The sequence below is a fragment of the Pseudorasbora parva genome, chromosome 2 (assembly GCF_024679245.1).
Source record: "Pseudorasbora parva isolate DD20220531a chromosome 2, ASM2467924v1, whole genome shotgun sequence".
NCBI classification, from domain to species: Eukaryota; Metazoa; Chordata; class Actinopteri; order Cypriniformes; family Gobionidae; genus Pseudorasbora; species Pseudorasbora parva.
In genome coordinates, this window is record NC_090173.1 from 53,154,869 (window position 1) to 53,177,764 (window position 22,896).

Here is a 22,896-nt window from a genome sequence, read left to right on the forward strand (position 1 = left end):
AAAAATATCCGTATTTAACAATTACCATAGCTTTAGGCCAATCGCTTTCCATATTCAACTTATATAAAAAGTGTAGCACCTCTTGCAGTTCAAAATGCTTACACTATCTCTGATGAGCGTAACTGGTATGCAATGTCGTCAGAAGTAGTGTAAGCATTTTGATACACTCAGCCATCTGTACAAACTCAAGTATGTGGATCAGTAAGAATCATCCTGTCTACATCCTATCTTTACATATTTACTTTATTTACTTGACATTCATGCAGTAAATCAGTCAGTCAGTCAGCATGATCTTTTATGTTGAAGTTGGTTTAACCAAGGAAGTCTTGCAATGTGACAGAGACACCAGCAAACTAGCATGCCTTATAACCAGAGTATCCCCCTTTGTGCAAAATAACAGCATGCAAGCTGTCATAGAAATGGTCTGTTCTAATATTCTGTTCCTCTGACTTACATTACTGGGTGTCTCAGGCACCACACACTGGCTTGATCCCAATATATTTATTATACTCTGACAATCCAATCTATTAACTCTTTCCCTGCAAGCATTACATTTTTTTTAAGTTGCCAGCCACTGACAGGGTTTTTGACCATTTTCACATAAATCTCATAAAAAATAGCTCATAAAATATTTGTTTTATGAATATCTGAGCATGCAATATATCAAAAATAAGAGCTCACTCTCTTCTTTAAAAAAATGTATTCTAGCTTCTTGCAATCTTTTTTTATCAACACTTGAATATGGGTACATTTCATAAATAAAACAACATTTTGAACAAAAAGCTTAGAAAATCACGTTTTGTGAAAGACTGTATCCAGATCAGATTTCTTGCTGTCAGAAATAACACTTCTGGGACATTGTAAAGGCATAAATTGATGAGGGAAGTTTACAGGGTCTGATGGCCGTGCTAGTTCTGTTTATTTATCAAAATACATGAACATGGTGTCATTTAAAAGCATCCCTTTTCAAAAGTACTCTCATATATTAGGCAGTACCACGATTTCATTGCAGTCAGTCAGATGTCTTCGTCTAGTTGATGGGTCAAATTAAGCCTGCATTCTCACACTGACTGAATAAGAACAATTACTTCTTGTTGTAGATTATCTCAGTGTGTGGTGGCGGAGGAAGGTTGTGGTGCTCTGGCATCAGCTCTGAGTTCAAACCCTTCACACCTGAGAGAGCTGGATCTGAGCTACAATCACCCAGGAGATTCAGGACTGAAGCTGCTCTCTGATACACTCAGCCATCTGGACAAACTCAAGTATGTGGATCAGTGAGAATCATCCTGTGTGTGTGTGTTTGTGTTTGTGTTTGGGTGTGTGTGTTTGGGTGTGTGTGTGTGTGTGTGTGTGTGTGTGTGTGTGTGTGTGTGTGTGTGTGTGTGTGTGTGTGTGTGTGTGTGTGTGTGTGTGTGTGTGTGTGTGTGTGTGTGTGTGTGAGAGAGAGAGAGAGAGAGAGAGAGAGAGATACTTTATTTTGTGGATGTCAAGAGACTGTAACAAACATTTAAAAGAGTTTGTGCATCTCTGTTAAAATTTAGTTTTTTTTTCCTAAATTGTTGAATTATTAATTCTTGTGAAGTAGGGCTGCAGCTATCGATTATTTTTTGTAATTGAGTATTATACCCATTATTCCATCGATTAATCCAGTAATCAGATAAGAAGCACTTTTGTGAGGTCCAGGGCGTGTCGCATCACCGTATTATAAAGGTTCTCTTATAAATTATATTCTATTCTTATATTCTATTATAAATATAAAATATTCTCCCCCATTTTAGCCTCTTCCAGCGGGAATTCGACTCTTGTTAATGCAGTGCTTATCATTTTAAAGGTCCCATTCTTTGCGATTCCATCTTTCAAACTTTAGTTAGTGTGTAATGTAGCTGTTAGAGCATAAATAATACCTGTAAAATTATTAAGCTCAAAGTTCAATGCCAAGCGAGATATTTTATTTAACAGAAGTTCCCATTCAAAGCCTACAGCGAACGGCCGGTTTGGACTACAGCCCTGCACTTACTGCTTTAATGACGCAACTAAAACCGTTTGTTGCGAACCCTCCGCCCACAAGAACATGCAAATTCGGGGGCGTGGTCCTTTTGCTCTCGCAGGTCGAGAATAGGAAGCGTTGTTTTTGTAGAGTGTGTTTGTCAAATCACCTTTGTTTGGCCTTCCCACGGATGATGTATGTAGAGATCAATGGCTACAGTTTATGGTTAATTCGGTTCCGGAAAATTATAATCACAATTTAAAACTATGTGCAGCACATTTTGCTGAGGACTGGTTCCTCAATCTCAATCATTTTAATGCCGGATTCACAGAAAGATTATTCTTGAAAGATGACGCAGTTCCCTCTTTGTCTCTGGAGAAGGAGTTGTTTATGGACCACAACCGGTAAGTGTATTTTATTATTTAAGTTGGTCCGTTTAACAGTTTATGTAACTCATTACACAAAGTGCAACGCTGTTTAGCTTTGTTAACTAACGTTAGATGGTAATTGAAACTAATCCGAAAAACTTAGCATAAGTGTAGTAATTCATTCAGACACCATCGTTTGTTGGTGTTTGTAATGATCAGTTTAAACTACTGAATAGACAGCTTACCATTCTGAAACATCCAGCAAAAGTCTTTCCTGAGCAGGTTGTAATCGATCTTCTTCGATATTCTTCGGGTCTGATTCCGGCTCAAATTGATATGGCAATATAGACATTTTTGCAATTACATTGAGCGCGCGTATCTACCCGTTATGGTAAGAGGCGGGACCTTTCCGGGCAACGTGCGCTAAGCTGCTGTCCAATCACAGCACAGGAAGCGCTGGCCTAATCAGAACTCGTTACGTATTTCTGAAGGAGGGACTTCATAGAACAAGGATATCATCAGGCCGTTTTTAGGACAGAGGAAACAGCGGTATACAGATAAGTAAATTGTGTGAAAAATACTGTTTTTTACACGCAAAACATGAACTCATGGTATATTGCACACTGTAAACATAATCAAAGCTTCGAAAACACGTGAAGAATGGGAACTTTAAATTTTTCTGTCATGAAATGACAAGTGATGGTCAAGTAACTTAATTTGTAGTAGTCCTCGGTCCAGATATCTGTTGTCATTCCGATCGAATTCACCTCAGTCAGAATGTAATTTAGCTGCTCAACCAGCTTTGTGCGTTTCTCTGTTGCCTCTCATGACACTGTTTTGACACGGTGGGATCAGGCAGTACATCCTGCGCTGCCACTGAACCATATGTAGCATTGATGTTAAAGATCCCATGGCATGAAATATTTATTTTATGAGGTTTTTCAACATTAATGTGAGTTCCCCTAGCCTGAATGTTGTCCCTAAGTCGCTAGAAATTTTGATCAGTATAAAACGACATCTGGCTGTCTTTCTCTGCCTTTGAGAAAATGAGAGCTCAGACGCGCTGATCAGACGTGCTGATCAGACGCGCCGCCTTCGGCGTTCCTCCGTCTGCAGCAGGAAGGGGCTATTGAATTCGGGGGCCTGGAGTACCGGGGCTGAGGGGAGGGCCGTCTTGATGCGGAGGAACGCCGCCTTCGGCGTTCCAGGGGATCTTCTCCGGCTGCCCCTTCCTGGTCAGGTCTGTCAGGGGAGAGGCTAAGGAGGAGAAGTCAGGGATAAAGCACCGGTAGTAACCCGCCAACCACAAAAAGGCCCGTACCTGTGTCTTGGTGGTGGGACGAGGAGCGAAGAGAATCGCGGTGACCTTCTTCTCTTGGGGCCTGATCAGGCCTCGTCCCACCTGATATCCGAGGTACTTCTGCGAGTCCCAGGTGAAACTTCCGGGGGTTGGCGGTCAGCCCAGCCCGACGTAGCTTCGACAGCACCTTCTGCAGCCGGTCCAGTTGGTCCTCCCAGATCTTGAAGTGGACCACGACGTCGTCCAGATAGGCCGCCGCATAGGCTCGGTGTGGCCGGAGCAGGACGTCCATGAGCCACTGGAAGGTGGCGGGTGCTCCGTGCAGGCCCAAGGGGAGGACGCGGTTCTGCCAGTGACAGCTCGGAGTTGAGAAGGCTGTCTTCGGCTTGGCCTGGTTGGAGAGGGGTACCTGCCAGTAACCTTTGGTGAGGTCGAGTGTGGAGATATACCGCGCCCTCCCCAGGTGGTCCAGCAGCTCGGTTATCCGTCGAACTCCGAGACTTCGTTTAGCCGGCGGAAGTCTTTGCAGAAGCGGAAGGTGCCATCGGGCTTTCCGCATCCCGACGGTACCTGGATGGCGGTGGGACCCTCGGCCAGCAACCAATGTTGAGCGAGTCGGGAGAGATCCGCGGCTTGGATTCGGGGTGGGCGCTGTGGGTCGTATCCCCAGTCATGGAAGAGTTGCGCCGCGCTGATCGGCGAGAGCCCGATGCGCCCCCAGAATCTCCTTCTTCAACTCAGAATATGAAGTGCTTTGCGCGGGGGAAAGCGCAAAGCACTGCATGAAAAGTGGGATTTTCGTCCCCGTAAACGGCCGGAAATCTCCCTGATTTTCGACAATTAACGTCAGTTTACAGCCTGTGAACGTCGCGTTCGTCTGTGCCACATATTGACGGAAACGAACCATGACGTATGTGGAGCTTGCGGAGGCATGCTGGCGCCGGCGCTAATGGCTCTAATTAGCATATGAATAGCAGCTCTGGGCGGCGCCTTGTCGGAATGGCTTGAATTTCCTCACTCAGTATTGGTTGAAACTACTACATTGAAACAAGAAATATCACTCGTGATTGGTTGGCAGATCTGTTACTATTGGTCAACCTGGGTAATAAATTAATAAATTTAAACCCCCAAATTATAATAATTTTACACCCATATATATATATATATATAGAAAATTATGATTTGCATATTATTTTTTAATTGTATATATTCATATGATATGCTATTATGTTTTATATTCATGTCATTGTTATCCTATGGACTACGCTATTATAACCATCAAGGACATTCATTTATTGAGGAAAGAAAATATGCCAGGGACATGCAGTTTATTCACAGAAAGAGCTTTATTAGAACAAACACAAACACACAACCAAATGCAAAACGTTTGAGATCTGCCCACACAACAATAGGAAGCTCACGAGAAGCCCGAAATCCTACAGCACCATTAAGTCTCTGTTTTCCGCTTCAGAGCTGTAGGGTAACTAGCGCCATTCTGTCTGATTTCAGTCCATTTTTCAGACGTCTGTCGTGCGTTGCCGTTCTTTGGAATCGCCTCTAATCTCGATTGCAGCGTGGCACAGAGCTCGGCGAGCTCCTGGCTGGTCAAACAGTCCATCCAGACACCGCGCGAACGATGCCGTCTTCCTCATCAGACATCAGGTCTATGGTAGCGCACTTCCAAAGGCCCACCTCATCCTCAGCTAACACACTCTTTCTTGCTTGTAGCAGCTGTAAAAACAAACAATAAAGACAATCAGTATCGCACGATGTACTGCTTAAAATGCACCTGAAAAATAGTCACACTGACCAAAAACGGATCTAATCTAATAAATCTTACCCTCTTTCTTCTCAATCGAGTCCGAGCTGAACTCAGCTTCTGCGCGCGATGCAAGAACTGGATGTTTGTACCTCCTGCGTACTGTCTCTTTGTCTTACATGCAGCTGGAAAACAATTAAATGAGTGTTATGACGAAGTTGTGAAGACGGCGTACTGCTTCCTGTAAAATGACCAGAAAAAGAAAACACTTTTATAAAGCAACTTACATTTGTTCTTTTACAAGGCTAATTTCAGCTTGTGCTACTTAAAAAGCTTTGCTTTAGGTTACTTTAGCTTAGATAACAGTCTTACCGCAATCTTAGGACTGGTCTTCTCTTAGGCACTCGTCTTCTCTTCTTAAAGTTAGTATCTTCCACACAGTTTTTCGACTCCAAAGCAAGCAACCTATCATCTATGGACAGCAACCTGGAGATTACTAAAGTTAACTGCTCGTTAAAATCGGCAGCAAACTGAGCAAGCTGACGAGATTGCATTCAGCTGTTTCTTCCCGCCGGTGTTACGGATCAACTGAGGATCATGTTATCTGGGGACGGGCGCGTGCACGCAGCTAGTTTTACCTGGATTTACAGCAGATGTTAGACGAGGACAGATTCGTCACAGCGGATTTTCCACTGAACAGATTTAAAACGCTTTCCACATTATTGGTAAATGTTTGCATAATATCAGGCTCTGTGTTTTCCTCTGTCGCTGCTTTGCTGTATGTTTCCAACGCAGTTTAAGGGAATTTTTAATGTGGTTTCATTTCACAACACAGACCACGCCCACATTTTTTTACATTCTTTTCGATGAAAGTCGTATCCAATGACAATTACATTCAATAAATTACATTGTGTCGTATTAGTATCGGAATTTTTATTTTATTTTTAACAACTATTGTTTTTGTAATTTGCTTAGGGTATTTTTTAAATTATATATATATATATATATATATATATATATATATATATACACACACACACATATATATATGTATGTATGTATGTATATGTATATGTATATATATGTATATGTATATATATGTATATATATATATATATATATATATATATATATATATATATATATATATATATATATATATATATATATATATGTATATATATATATATATATATATATATATATATATATATATATATATATATATATATATATATATGTATATATATATATCCTAACTAAAATAACTCATAGCCTGTCATATTACCTTTCTCATATTAGCCTATTATATTCTATTATAATCTATTATATTGCCCACCCCTTGCCCACCTGCACATCCCAGCTGATATACAAGATTTGGGGGGTCATTCTGCATTTGAAAGTTTGAAAGGGTTTTAAATCTTCTAAATAAAGTAAAATGATTCAAAATCAAGTAATTTATATATGCCAAAGTCAACTTTAAACATATACAATGTAATTTCCAAACAGCAAAATTGTGACCAGTGAAAATGCTGAGTGGCTAGTAACTTTGGAAAACCACTAGCCACGGTGGCCGGTGAGCAAAAAAGTTAATGTCAACCCCTGTATGTATATGTATATGTATATATATATATATATATATATATATATATATATATATATATATATATATATATATATATGTAGTGCTGTTAAAATTAATTTGCGTTAACACGTTCATTTTGACAGGCAATGATATATGATATATAAAGTTTGCTGATGTATGACGCCGCTTATTAGCAGGAGACCGCAATGATTGGTAAAAGTTGCAGTGATTGGTCAAAATTGCGAGTCGCACTGAATTCACGGGGACTGATTGCAAATGACACACAATAAATAATCTAGAATACTTTCATCAAATATATAAATTCAAGCTTAAGTTTAAGATTTTACAATTAGGCTATACTGAGCCTGATCTATCTAAGAGATTTTCTTAGAAGGAAGTTAATACCTTTTAGAAAAATGTCACATGGGTTAAAACTCCTGCTACCCTGATTTGCATTTGTATAGCTCACAGCATGTTCATTTACATGTTAAAGCCTCCCCTGGAGTTAAGGGAAGGGGGGTCTTGGGGGGGACAACTGCCAAGCAAGGCCCACGTCAATTTCTGACAATTCACGGCAGTTTTCGGTGTCGCCTGCAAACTGCCGTGTACAGTCGTAAACCTGATCTTCCACGACAATCTACAGTGCCGCTTACTGACGAAAATCCCACTTTTCATGCAGTGAAGTATGCTCGCTGGGCTTCCCCTGTCAGCAGCGGGGCGACAATGCGTGCCCACTCGTTCTCCGGCCAAGCCTTGCGGGTGGCTTTGGTTTCGAACATCTCAAGATACATTGCAGCGTCATCATTGTCAGTCATCCTCGGCAGCAGTTGGGTTGCTTGGACGCGAGGGTCAGGCAGCGGAGCGTGTTGGGCAGCTGTTGCACGGAGTGTGAGCAGCTCCCGCTCTGCGGCATCTTGCCGAGAGGCCATATGCTCCATGATTTGCTGCTGGCGGTTGCTCACCTCGGTGAGGTGCTTTAAGAGTTCCTCCATCGCTGCAGGGAGGAGTGCCACCTGGGGAAACAGAACAAAAACCAGGCGGTTTCTGTCGAATGTGCGCCGGGCAAAAAAATCCAGGAGAAAAAGTCTCGGGGAAAAAACCCACTCCACGTGAAAACCTGATGTCGGTACTTCTTCACGCTTCTGCCCGCATTCTCCACCAGTGTGACGGGGTGAAGAAGCACACGACACAGGATGGCAGGTGAATTCCCCGAAGGGTGGATTTTATTTGTGACAGAGGTACTGAAAGTGAAAGTGCGGCGTATAGAGTGCTCGGGGCTCAGCATGTTTCTCTCTCTTCCTCTCCCTTTAGTGCTCGCGGTGATGTGGGTCCATGCTCCTTCTTCCGTGGTGAGGGCTGGCCGTCACACGCTGCTTTCTAGGAGGTAAACGGAGACAACAGTTAGCCGTGTCTTCTGGAGACATCTCTCACCTCTCTGGTCGTTTGTCGGCTTTATGAAGCCTCCTGCTGATGATCCGCAGGTGTGACGGCTCAGCCCGTGATGAGTGGGTGCAGGTGTAACTGCCTTGTTTCCAGGGCGACGCTGATGAGCGCTCGGGACACTTGTCACAATATAAATATATATACACTGGTGTCACTGTTCGGTTCGGTACGGTTCGTTATGTTTTACATACAGCAAAAAGAAAAAATTGGCAGATAAATTACCTTTTGTTTTATTTGTATTTTTTTGCATTGAACAATGATGGAGCTATAGCTACTTTACCCATCTTCTATGTAGTTACAGAAATAGACATTGGCTCTTTATATTAGCTCTCTCCACACTTTTTTCACACACTACTGCTTCTGTCATCCCTTTGGCCAAATCCTCGCTTGTGTGACTCTCAAGGGGGCGTGTCTGAAGAACGTGGCTGTTCAGCTCCCATTCATCGTTAATGTAATGTGCCGTTACAGTCAGGTAGCTTTGTGTAGCCCTTGACGTCCATCCGTCTGTTGTCAGAGCAACCGCTGTTGCTTTGGCCAATTGGTTCTCTGTTTGTGCTTTTGTTTATTGGTACAAAGCAGGAATTACTGGCTGAAATGGGCTTGTGAAGGAAAATTGTAACGGGGCTCAATTACTTTAAGCATGTTGTTAAAACTCCGTCTGTAGTGCGTATGCGGTGTGTTTTGCGCTGCGTATGTGGTGCAGGAGCCGCACGCCCTGTTGTGCTTTCACATATGCTGCGTTTGCAGTCCGCTACCGTTAACATGGGTACGGAAAAAATACGCACCGCATAGACTACGCACTGCAGACATATCCGCCGCTATAAATGGACCACTCGCCGCGGTGATATCTTTTTCCACTTGAATAAGTTGGAAATGTCTAAATGCTGCGGGGATAGTTTGTGGCTGTTTCTCCTTTTTATCGTCTTGTAGTCGGCGTAAATGAGTTGATTGACATGACATGAATTATTCCCGCTGCTGTACCATCAACTGCGACATACCATTTTTTTTTTTTTTATCCATCACTGTTGCCAACACCATCATAGCTTACAGAGAATTCAAAGTTCACTCACAAACCAGACCTGTTGGTTATTGGAGGATCTTCTATTTCTGGTCTGTTAAACGCAATAGCTATTTTGCGACGAGCATTCAGCGTGTAGCCTACTGATTAAGCGAGCACCTGACTAAGCAGCCTAAAACATATTTGGTGGGTTTTTTTTCTCTTCGGCGGTGTCAGCCGCTTTGCCTGTTACATCGTTTTGGTTATTGGGCTACCTTGTTGAACGCATAACATTATATTTCACACACTTTTTTATTTTCCAAATCTAATTAATTAGTCCAAGAACCGTTTGGTACATAATGCGTACCGAACCAAAGCCTCGTACCGAACGGTTCAATACGAATACGCGTATCGTTAAACCTCTTATATATATATATATATATATATATATATATATATATATATATATATATATATAGATAGATAGATAGATAGATAGATAGATAGATAGATAGATAGATAGATAGATAGATAGATAGATAGATAGATATATATATATAGATATAGATATATATATAGATATATATATAGATATATATATAGATATATATATATAGGTGTAACGATACGCGTATTCGTATTGAACCGTTCGGTACGAGGCTTTGGTTCGGTACGGTTCGGTATATATATATATATATGTATATATATATATATATATATATATATATATATATATATATATATACAGTATTGTTCAAAATAATAGCAGTACAATGTGACTAACCAGAATAATCAAGGTTTTTCGTATATTTTTTTATTGCTACGTGGCAAACAAGTTACCAGTAGGTTCAGTAGATTCTCAGAAAACAAATGAGACCCAGCATTCATGATATGCACGCTCTTAAGGCTGTGCAATTGGGCAATTAGTTGAATTAGTTGAAAGGGGTGTGTTCAAAAAAATAGCAGTGTGGCATTCAATCACTGAGGTCATCAATTTTGTGAAGAAACAGGTGTGAATCAGGTGGCCCCTATTTAAGGATGAAGCCAACACTTGTTGAACATGCATTTGAAAGCTGAGGAAAATGGGTCGTTCAAGACATTGTTCAGAAGAACAGCGTACTTTGATTAAAAAGTTGATTAGAGAGGGGAAAACCTATAAAGAGGTGCAAAAAATGATAGGCTGTTCAGCTAAAATGATCTCCAATGCCTTAAAATGGAGAGCAAAACCAGAGAGACGTGGAAGAAAACGGAAGACAACCATCAAAATGGATAGAAGAATAACCAGAATGGCAAAGGCTCAGCCAATGATCACCTCCAGGATGATCAAAGACAGTCTGGAGTTACCTGTAAGTACTGTGACAGTTAGAAGAGGTCTCTGTGAAGCTAATCTATTTTCAAGAATCCCCCGCAAAGTCCCTCTGTTAAAAAAAAGGCATGTGCAGAAGAGGTTACAATTTGCCAAAGAACACATCAACTGGCCTAAAGAGAAATGGAGGAACATTTTGTGGACTGATGAGAGTAAAATTGTTCTTTTTGGGTCCAAGGGCCACAGGCAGTTTGTGAGACGACCCCCAAACTCTGAATTCAAGCCACAGTACACAGTGAAGACAGTGAAGCATGGAGGTGCAAGCATCATGATATGGGCATGTTTCTCCTACTATGGTGTTGGGCCTATTTATTGCATACCAGGGATCATGGATCAGTTTGCATATGTTAAAATACTTGAAGAGGTCATGTTGCCCTATGCTGAAGAGGACATGCCCTTGAAATGGTTGTCTCAACAAGACAATGACCCAAAACACACTAGTAAACGGGCAAAGTCTTGGTTCCAAACCAACAAAATTAATGTTATGGAGTGGCCAGCCCAATCTCCAGACCTTAATCCAATTGAGAACTTGTAGGGTGATATCAAAAATGCTGTTTCTGAAGCAAAACCAAGAAATGTGAATGAGTTGTGGAATGTTGTTAAAGAATCATGGAGTGGAATAACAGCTGAGAGGTGCCACAAGTTGGTTGACTCCATGCCACACAGATGTCAAGCAGTTTTAAAAAACTGTGGTCATACAACTAAATATTAGTTTAGTGATTCACAGGATTGCTAAATCCCAGAAAAAAAAATGTTTGTACAAAATAGTTTTGAGTTTGTACAGTCAAAGGTAGACACTGCTATTGTTTTGAACACACCCCTTTCAACTAATTGCCCAATTGCACAGCCTTAAGAGCGTGCATATCATGAATGCTGGGTCTTGTTTGTTTTCTGACAATCTACTGAACCTACTGGTAACTTGTTTGCCACGTAGCAATAAAAAAATATACGAAAAACCTTGATTATTCTGGTTAGTCACATTGTACTGCTATTATTTTGAACAAGACTGTATATAATATATATATATATATATATATATATATATATATATATATATATATATATATATATATATATATATATATATATGCGCTAATCCTTGTGGGATTGAGCTATGAAATTTACGTTTACTAATACTTTGTTCAATTTAAATACATTTAATAATATAAGTTTAAGTAATTGAGTGATTCTGCATTTCCTATGTATGTTTTTTTGTTGTTGCGTGAAATAGGTCTTAAATTTTATTCATAATGGTCTTAAAAAGGTCTTAAAAAAATCTTAAATTTGACTTGGTGGAACCTGCAGATACCCTGATAGAGGGTATGTGGCTTATTTAAAGGGGGGTGAAACACTCAGTTTCAGTCAATCTCATGTCAATCTTGAGTACCTATAGAGTAATATTGCATCCTTCATATCTCCGAAAAGTCTTTAGTTTTATCATATTTATAAAAGAAATATGGGCTGTACCGAGTCTTTCCGGAAAAAACCGAGCGCCTGAAGGCGTATCGTGTGGGCGGAGCTAAAGAATGACAAGCGCGCAAAGCGGTGACGTCCTCAAGCGTGGAGAAACCCATCTATCTCAGCTAATACAGATAATGATCCACAATCAAATCTGAGGCTGAAATAAATTGAACAGGAGAAACGGCAACATCAGGATGTCCGTCTCTGTGGTATGGACTGTATTTAGGGGCCTTTGTGTGCAGTTTATGAGGACATGATTCGGTTTATGGACTATTGTATGTGACTAGACCTTAGAGGTAGCAAGCAAAACGGTTTTGCACGTCAGAGTCAGAATAGTGTAACGTTATACAGAACAACAATGGAGTAACCGTTAGCGCATTTGAATGACGAAGCACGCGATCGTATCGTTTACTGATGTTTACTCATGCGACGGTAGCCAATAGCAGAGACATTTGAAGTTGATTTACTCACCGGCATCTTCCAAAGCAGGACCGCTCTGTCAAAAACACACTTCTTTGGTATGATTTGGTGAAGTCCTGTGACAGCAGTGACCGTGGAAATCCACTTTGCGACGCGACTGAAGCGATGCCTTGAAGCTTCCCGTCATTTCTGCGTTCAAATCGGTTCAAATGCAGCGCTGCCTTCCCGGAATGCTGTGCTGAAGCTGAAGTCGCTCGACGTCACCCATAGGAATAAAGTGGAGCGCGGCGCGACATAAGTGTTCACGGACGACTGGATCTGCACCTGAGAGAGTGTTTACAGCGTGCATTTCCTCTCTCGCTCTAGTTACGCGCACGCGCACCCTACCGGGAGAAGAGCCCGTACGGCCCATACAAGGACCTTCCGATCTATTTAACGTCAAGTAGACCCATACTCGAAAAAAACTCGCCGAAACTTGTGAAAAACCGGAAGGAGTATTTTTAACACAGAAATACTCCATCAAACGTCCAACATTAGTTTTTGAAACTTTGTCTATGTTTAGGATGGGAATCCAAGTCTTTAACTGTGTAAAAAGCTCAGTATGCATGAAACAGCATTTCACCCCCCCTTTAAGGGCGAAAATTGTCCAGATACAGTTTTACAGTTCCATTTACAACCCTATAAATTGTCCCAAGGATGAAATGCTCTGTTTTTGCCTTATTTGGAAGAGAAGAGAACATGTTCAACGTATTTCATGCTTTTGCAGCAACTCTTCGTGCAAACAGGAGAACCATATTCTAGGACAACCCCGCGGTCATTTTTCGAATACCCAAAGTATTCCCATACTGCAGATTGTAATTTATTTATTTTTTTGGTCAGGGGATAGAGATTAGAATTTGTAGCCTCTGGCTCTGACATTTTCTCATTTGTACATATAGAGGGGAGTCTAAGCAGTGACATGTAATGACGTTGCATATGCGCAGTGTGCAGGTGAGCCCTGTTGTGGTGTGGCAAGCAGCGGGGCGAGGGACCGCGAGAGCGGGCCGGTGATTAATGTTAACGAGTGCCAGCTGCGTGGCACACCGGTCTCGTCTCGCGGCCATGTGACGGGAGCATAAAAGGAGGAACATGGCAGCGGAAGACGAGAGAGGACCAGGCCTGGATTTTATGTTTAGTTTTGTTTATGTGTTTGTGGGCAGTCGTCCATGAGGGGCTGCCCACGTTTTTTTTTGTGTGTGTTTGCGGGCAGTCGTCCGTGAGGGGCTGTCCGCGGTTTTACTTTCGTTTTGTTTATTTCCTTTGAATTTATAAATGTTGTTAAACGTTCGCCGGTTCCCGCCTCCTTCCTTCCCATCTACGAACAGCGTTACACCTGTTTTCATTTTTTTCTCCAAAACCGATATAAGCAAATGCTCACGGTATGATAATCGGACATATCAATATCATGATAAACCGTTAAACACACCGGTATACCGTTGCAACCCTATTTAGAAATGGGTCTGTAGGTTTTTTCAACAAAGGCTGTACAGTAGCATGTTTGACCTTGGTAGGTACCATCTCATTTGCTAACAAACTATTAATTATGGCGGTAACAACTGGACTGAGATGAAAAATTCTCCTTAAAATGTGTGAAGGCAAAACATCAGAAGGGCTAACAGAAGATTTCATCCCAGCTACGATATCAGAAAGCTGCAAGGATGACACTGGTTGAAAAAGTGAAAGAGCACTATCACAAGGGGGCATTTCTTGACATGAAGAACTCTGTGATGAAATATTAAAGTGAATTTCCTCAATTTTATGAATAAAATGTGTTAAAAATTGATCACGTGTCAATAGAAGCCTCTGATGGAGCACTAGAGGAGGGATTTAAAAGTTTTCAGAAAGTTTTCTAGCAGAAACTCGTCTCTCTCTCTCACACACACACACACACACACACACACACACACACACACACACACACACACACACACACACACACACACACACACACACACACACACACACACACACACACACACACACACACACACACACACGAATCAGCTCATAAATCTCAACAATGGTGACAAACCAAAAGCTTCATTCTGCAATGCATGCTGGGAGTCATGGATGAGTTTTATACTATGGTGACTCCCAGCATGCATTGCAAAATGAAGCTTTTGGTTTGTCACCATTGTGGAGATTCATGAGCTGATCCTTTTGTGAGTGTGTGTCTGTTACCATAACATCATGTACACACTGTATCTAAAAAAAGATCATGCAGATAATGATAACATTGTTATAAAATAATAATCAATAAAATATTCTTTAAAGTAACTTCTCAGATATCAAACACTTGCTGAGATCAACAAATGTATGTGATATTAATATTATCATCTGATCATATTTTTCTCTGGGTTATCCCTGCTGCTTCAAATGTGATGAATAAACACACAGTCACAGAGAAAAGCTGAAGTAAAAGAGTCAAAAGCTCAAATAAAGGAGCCATTGATCACGATTCTGGTGACTTGAAACATTTAATGATTCGTCAACAATAAATCCTGTTCATCTCAATAAGAGCTTATGTCTGACAGAACTAAAGTCAGTCTGGTCAGTAATGAGAGAAGAGCGGTGAAAGCGTTTGAAAAAGACATGATGTGATTGGCTGACAAAACACACCCGGTAATCTTTAAGTTTTTATAAATTAAGACAATGATTTATTTATTCATTTTAATGTATTGTTTTATTTATTTTAGAACTTTTTTATGGAATAACAGATAAAATATACCCAATGTTTTTTTGTCATGAACACAAACTGCCTTCCACCCAGTGCTATTCATCCAGTTACATTTTAACACACAATGGCCCTCATTTATCAATCTTGCGTAGAAACGGGCGTATATGTTGGCGTAAGATTATCCTTACACTCCTCTCACCGCCTGATTTATGAAGCTGTGCGTACCTCTGCAATCCAGGTGTACGCAATACTTGCCCTTGATAAATGCCGAGGCTGAAAACGATCGTCATTAGAATAACACGCCCCTATATATTCAAGTCTCCGCCTCCCCCACGCCCTCATTTTGCACCATGGACACACGGAAGACGGCAAAGAAGCAAAACTTCTCAGACGTGAAGATCGGGCGCGTCTCAATCATCTCACTAGTCCACTAGTCAGGGCACTGATTAGGACATAAGTCAATGGGCTGACTCCCTGATCAGTGCTCTGACTACTGAACTAGTGAGATGATTGAGACGCGCCCATTGAGATCACCAGGGAAGTGGAAAAAAACGAAATGTTTTATTTGGGCGTTTAAAGAGTGGGATTAAAGGCACGCAACAGCAACAAAAAAATGGACCCAAATTACGAGTACTGTTAATAGTGTGGAGGTTGACAAGCGCATTCCAGCAGTTTAAAGCTGTTTGGATGATAAATTACCATCACAATGCATTATTTTACAGCACATGTTTTGAAACAATTAGCATTTAATTTCGTATCACGGCACATGTATTGGGGTGTACGATATGATGATGTGATGTGGAGTACTACCATTCATTCACATTAATAACTACATGACAATTTGTAAGATTCTTTTTATTATTATTATTATAATGTTTATTATTAATAATGCTTATTGTTATTTAGAAGAAGAATGTCGTTATTATTTATTTTATTATTTAAAAGAAGAAGAATGTAATTTTTGTAAACTCCAAACGTGCGTACACCACCTCCTGAGCTGGCGTAGGATTTGAGCGTGCCGTACGCCAACGTCCATATTGATAAATCTCAAAGTCACCGTGGGTTTGGGTGTACGCAAGGTGTACGCTGGAAATTTGGTGTACGCACTTTTGATAAATGAGGGCCACTGTGTGTTGAATCTACACAACGTGTCAAAATACCATCAACACATTCTGTGTTGTTTTTTTAACACATCTCTTTTTGCAGTGTAGACAGCTCTGGTATTTTCATAAGATATATTTATCAAAGTATATTTTTATGATGCAGGCGGCATGATTAAGCAAAAATGAAACCGCATGCTATTTGTGTCAAAGTTGTTGTTTACTTTTTTATGAAAAGTTTATGCGCAGCTTCTCAGTACGGTGCTGTGATCAGTAGTAAGTGCTGCTCCATCTGAAACCCAGAGGGCGCTCTCACGCTGAAACTCCAAATATTCACCGCAGAATATTACGATTATTACCATAATAATTACAATTAATCGTGCAGCCCTAGATGCAGCACGAACCGACCTGGCCTTTATCACTGTTTAAAATACTGTCAAATAAACTCTCACTTAACACACATCTCACACACATGCAACGATGTGTCACACGTGTGCTTCTGTACAAGTGAAAAAGAAACGCTTTAGTTAAGGGTCCATTTCTCACTATAAACTAGTTGATTATTATCATGCATATTGCTGAGATATTGACTGTTTATTAGTACTTATAAAGCTCCTATCAATGCCTTATTCTGCATGACCATATTCTACATCCCTTAATCCTACACAATACCTAAAACCTTAGTGTTGAGCCCAGAGTCATGTCCATACTGTGAAACTTTATTTGGTAACACTTTATTCAAAGGGTCCAGAACGGGGCCGGTTCTAGGCATGCCCAAAACATCTGCCTTGTCCACCCAATCAGAATTTAGGAAAATTTGGTGTAGATCTTTTTTTAGGATTTGTGCATTGATTAAAAACCATCTGAGGTGGGCTATGTGTTTTGAAGAAGGGCTGTAGAATGCCCCAAACAATCACAAAAATAACACCAGTAATTTGCAGTATTTTCTCCTTTATTAACTGAAAGTAACAGCGCGGCGTACTCACGCTTCAGACTGTAGCAGAAAAGCAGAGCCTGGTAATCACACGAGTGAAAACGGGCAAAAATATGCTATGTATGTGTGCTATTTAGGTGTGAATTGAGTTGTATTCGTGAATATGTATCCTGTAAATATTAATGACCAGCTCTGATTTGATTTTTATCCAAATTGAAATGAACAAAAAAAAAAAAAAACATTTAAAAAAAAGACTGAGCTAGAGTATAGAGTATGCATTTGCGAAGTTCAGTTGAAACCGTGCCCTCTTTGGCTTGCTGTTAAAGCTGTTAAACTGAATGAGGCAAACTGTCTGCTTATCAGCTCACTGAAATGAGAATGAACTGTTTATCTTTTGATCAGTTTAGGGCCATTCACACAGGACACGTTTCTGCGGTTAAAACCAGTGCAGCTCTAGAAACGCTTGTTTTAAAAGTTATTTTAACTTGAGTGCCGTGTTTTAGAAAGCTGCATCATCCAAATTTTCTAGTTTTCTTTCCAAATTATTACTGGAGAGTAGAAAAGTAAAAATGTTAGCATTTTATTTAAAGGTAAGATAAGACAAAAAAAAGAATCTATTCACATAGGATGCGTTTTTGCTGTTAAAAACACGAGAATCTGGTCATAGTGCAGGTCTAGAGATGCTATCCATCCCATCCAATCCAGTGTGTAGCCAAACACACACACACACACACACACACACACACACACACACACACACACACACTGAAAAAATAAGCCCACCCAGGCTATCTGCCAGCCCACCCTTCTATAGGTGTCTGAAACTGGGCCTGCTCCAGAATAATGCATAAGTTAAGCACGGACACATGAGTAGTTAATGATTAACTTGTTTACCATTATGCATGGACACAACAGTAATTAATGATTATTTTAATATATAGTAAAGGTATATTAGCCATTTATTAAACATTTGAAAGATACACATTTATACTATAAATAAACAAAAATAACCTGTAATTAATGATTAACTGAATGTACAGTAAACACCTAAAATAGTCTAATAAAGACAATTTGACCCCCAGGTAACCTCATTACTTATGGCACTTATTGAGTGATATTTAAGTTTATTGACCAGAATAAGCCAATAATGATTGGTTCTTATTTACAGTATTGGTTTGTTTAGCAGTTATTCTGCATCGAGCTCTCAGGAGAATGTAAAGTGTGGTTCTACATTTATCTCCGTTCTCATAAACTAACACGAACAACACTGACAGCACTAAAAACATCTCGCTCTGTTTGTGACTTCTGCTGCAAACTCGGTTCAAACTACACTACACTTTAAAACCTTAAAATGAATAACATTTCTGTAATCATTTAACCATTATTTATCATCTAAAAGTTATTTTGCTCGCCGTGGGACACGAGGCATTTTCTCAGACACAGGACTAGAAAGTCCACCAAAACACAACATGAATTGTGACCCCGCCTGTGAAAACCCAGATAAGGTCATTTTTTCTGTGAAAATATAACCTTTATATCTTTTTATTATATACGGACTAAGACCATGCCAAAGATTTGAAATTCAAAACAAGCTTATTTTTAAAACCGCAACACATTTCAACCATACTTATCCTGACTATGATTAGCATTAATATTAAAGACCTAATGCACAGATCTAACAGGCTGTGATGTTACGCATCAGATGTTTCCTCAAACGTTCACTTCAGACAGAACAGATCGTTTGCATGAGTAGACAGATATTTTGAGATGGGCTTCTGTAATTCTGTGTGTGTGTCTGAGCGCTAAAGAGAAAAGATCTCGGGATCGTCAGAGGCGTCTTTATGTTCACACACTCCAGGTGTGTCGTGTGTCAGTAACACATCTGAGAGATTTTTCAAGGCTTATCGCACTTATTAACTCTGTACATCAAGCTCGTCCTACACTTTATTTCCTCATTAATGCATGTTCTGTTCGTAAAGAAGAACACATCAACCCAGCGCATCAGCTTCCAGAAACTGAATTATTTCCACACGCAGCAGTCTTTAAAATATGATATATTGGCAAAGCTGGAGTTTAAATAACACACAGAAATCAGAACCCGGCTTAAGTCGCAGTTTCCTCGCCTTTCTCGACACTGACCTGATTGTTGCTCGTGCGGATTGATATTATGGTCTGTTTGCACTGTTTGCAGTTTCTGAACCGAATGATAGAAGAATCATCAGGTGTTTCTGTGCCGAGAGTAAACGGAGACGATTCAAATCAATATTTAAGAAGCGCATGTCTGGTATTTTTCTCAGCAAAATAAAATCATTTATTTCAGTATTTATCATATTATAAATGAAGAATCTCAAAGCCCTCGGTATAATCTCTCATCAGCAATAAACACAGATGGCCTGCTGTGGTCATGTTTATGTCTATGACTGCTTTGACTCTTAATCTCAGGATTAGATTATGGACTTTAGTTTCACAGGCGGGTCACAGATGAGGCTTATCTGAACATGGAAAAATGCAGAAAGTTTTGTGTGATGGGTAGGTTTAGTGTAGGGGATCGAATCTACAGTTTGCACAGTATAAACATCATTGTGTGTGTGTTTGTGTGTTTCTAGTGTGGATCACGGAGGAGAGTTCAGGATTACATCAAGACTACACAAATGTAAGTACTCAGTTTTAGTGTTTTTTTTTTATTTAATTGAGTTTGCTTGAAAAAGTGAACCGATCTACTATTTAAGCTTATTCTTCTTCTTAGACTAAATTTCTAGACACTCCTCCTAGAGTTTAACTCTACATCCCCCAAACTCAGACTAGACCTTCAGACTTTGAGTTAGTGCCGCTTTATCTTTTCAAACTGATCCGACACTGACGGGATGTTCAATTGAGCCACGACTGTTCAAACTACAACGGTCAGAATTCAAACTTTAACAGTTGCTGAGGCTCTTTAGTCTTTGGAGCTGCAGAAAACCGCCTTCATCCGACACACACATATGCCCGGCTCACACAACAGGAGTTTTAGGCTGATTTATGCCCGATTTTCCCCTCCCGAGATTCTGAGAAAGAGTCTTTTTCCAGGACTCGATCTGTTCCGATGTTCGGCGCAGATTATCTGGTAATGTGAGGCTTTCACAGATCAAATCTTGCACCTCCCGATCTGCTCTCACACAAATCGGGCTCGCCCCGATCATATCAAACATGTTTGACATTTATCAGGATGAGCAAGATTGTTATAACGTCAGTCAGGGGCGTAGCCTTCTTTTCAGAAGTGAGGGGGACAGAAATGTCGTAATACCATTTTTTTAATCTATATAATTTATCGCATCTCTTGCTTTTAATTTGGTAAGATATCAAATACACTGCTGAACAATAACCAATAATATCTAATATTATTCTCCTATTTTTTTATGCCAATTTCATGATTGGTTTATATACTACAGAAACTTGTGCATTAAGTCTCCATAGATTTTATGCAATGTAAAAAAAAAAAAATAATAATAATTCTGATGTAAACCAGCTGTTCTCTGTGAATATATAGTAAAATGCAATTTATTCCTGTGATAAAGCTGAATTTATCATCATTACTCCAGTCTTCAGTGTCCTATGATCCTTCACTAATCATTCTCATATGAGGATCTGATGATCAACACACATTTATGATTATTATCAGTTGTGCTGCTCATGGTGATGCTTAATTTCTGTGGAAACCATCTAAACATTTGTGGTAAAATTAAAAAAAGAGCTAAATTAATACTTTTATTGATCAGACATGCATTTAATTGATCACAAGTGATATTGTTAATATTACAAAAGATAATAATTTATTTAATAAATGCAAATAAATGCTGTCCATTGAACTTTCTATTCATCAAAGAATCCTGAAAAATAAAATGTATCATGGTTTACACAACATTTTAAAGCAGCACAACTGTTTTCAACACAGATAATAATCATAAATGTTTCTTGATTATAAAATCTTCATATGAGAGTGATTAGTGAAGGATCATGTGACACTGAAGACTGGAGTAATGATAAATTCAGCTTTGATCACAGGAAAAAAGCTGTTTTAACCTGATAACCGTCACAAGGACGAGGACGTGCTGAAGCTCTCTTTGCTTAAATTAGCTCAAAATTACTATTAGGTGTAAGTAATTACCTTGACAAACTATACATCTTTAATTTGTAATAATATTTTACAATATTACTGTTTTAACTATTTTTGATTAAATAAATGCAGCCTTGGTGAGCAGAAGATACTAAACATTAAAAAAGCTGCATTACTCATATGATAGGCTACTTTATTGTCAATAAATAGGCTACATTGAGATAGCTTGAAAAACACACATAAAGCATATATTGTCGCACTCGTCTGATTATCTTCGTCACGTTTCATCACTCATAACGATTGTTTTCCTTCAGCTGCAGCTCCAGCGTGACAGGGTAGGCTATTCTACGAATCCACTTTTGGACTTTCTGTGATAGAGCACCCTCATATTTAGATACGAATAAAATGACAGCAGGTCATGCATAGATTAATTTTTGTCTCTGATTTTAAATCTTAATGTATTCACATTGGTTTCTATGTAAATACATTTGCCCGTGACCTCAAAAAGCACTCTATCAACCGAGATTAGAGAAGGCTGTCTTTAGCGTCCCTGTTAATTTGCCCGCCGCCGCGCAGGGTAACGCTGGTTCGAATCCCGCTCGGAGCGGGTCGACTAGAATCGGGGAGACCCAGTAAAAGTGCGGGGGACGAAAATACATTTTATTAAAAGTGAGGGGGACACGCCCCCCCCGTCCCCCACGTAATCTACGCCCATGCCGTCAGTACTGTCACAACAGCCAATAGGAAATAAGTCTACAACGAGACGGACATTTTGAAATGGCGAGCGTGAGTTGAGTTGCCATAGTTTGCTGTAGCTCTCAAACAATGCTGGGTAATGTAGCAAGTCTTCCAGTGAGCGCCGCGTGACACACAACACGTGTATAGACCTTTTTTAACAGTCTGTGGTAGACGAGCGTTACAGCAGATGACACAAAGAACAACATTTCCATCTGTGTGTCTCGTTTGTGGAAATGAGTCGGATAATACATGAAAGTGTTCGTGCAATCCGTATGCAAATTAATTTGGTAAATCTGGATTATATGCATATGTTAGCAAATAGCCTACTTTGGGGAAAACATGAAAAGGACATGGAAATGTGTAACGTTACTTCTTGAAATGGACCGTAAGCCTCTGCTGTGCAACACCGCAGCTTCCCTTCAGATCATTTGATTGCTTTTCAAATTCAATGACAAAGTTTTGTAAGGTAAGGCTTATATTGTCACTATTTCTTGCTAATTTATTTACCAGCAGTTTTCTAATGGGTGATGAATTTGCGTGCCTTCAGATGCGTCAGGCGCTCGCTGGCTTGGTGCGTTTAGAAATGTTTTGTGATAATCGCTGCAGCAGCACAAATAATTCATAATTGT

The 22,896-nt window shown here is 39.9% G+C and overlaps 1 protein-coding gene and 1 long non-coding RNA gene across 4 annotated transcripts in view; one reads left to right on the forward strand and one right to left on the reverse strand.

Moving 5' to 3' along the window:
* LOC137046638 (NACHT, LRR and PYD domains-containing protein 3-like) overlaps positions 1-22,896 on the forward strand; it is a 99,446-nt gene that overhangs the window by 47,384 nt on the left and 29,166 nt on the right. For 2 of the 3 annotated variants that reach the window (XM_067423937.1, XM_067423945.1), the window contains 2 exons: positions 1,101-1,262; positions 20,043-20,089. In XM_067423937.1, coding sequence (XP_067280038.1) covers positions 1,101-1,262; positions 20,043-20,089 — 209 coding nt within the window. The remainder of the gene's footprint in view (positions 1-1,100; positions 1,263-20,042; positions 20,090-22,896) is intronic. The other variant, XM_067423954.1, reaches the window with a different exon arrangement.
* Positions 4,846-6,400, reverse strand: LOC137046949 (uncharacterized). Its single transcript, XR_010899123.1, has 3 exons — positions 5,787-6,400; positions 5,496-5,655; positions 4,846-5,386 (listed from the first exon to the last, which is right to left on the reverse strand). It is a non-coding gene; the product is annotated as an uncharacterized lncRNA (long non-coding RNA).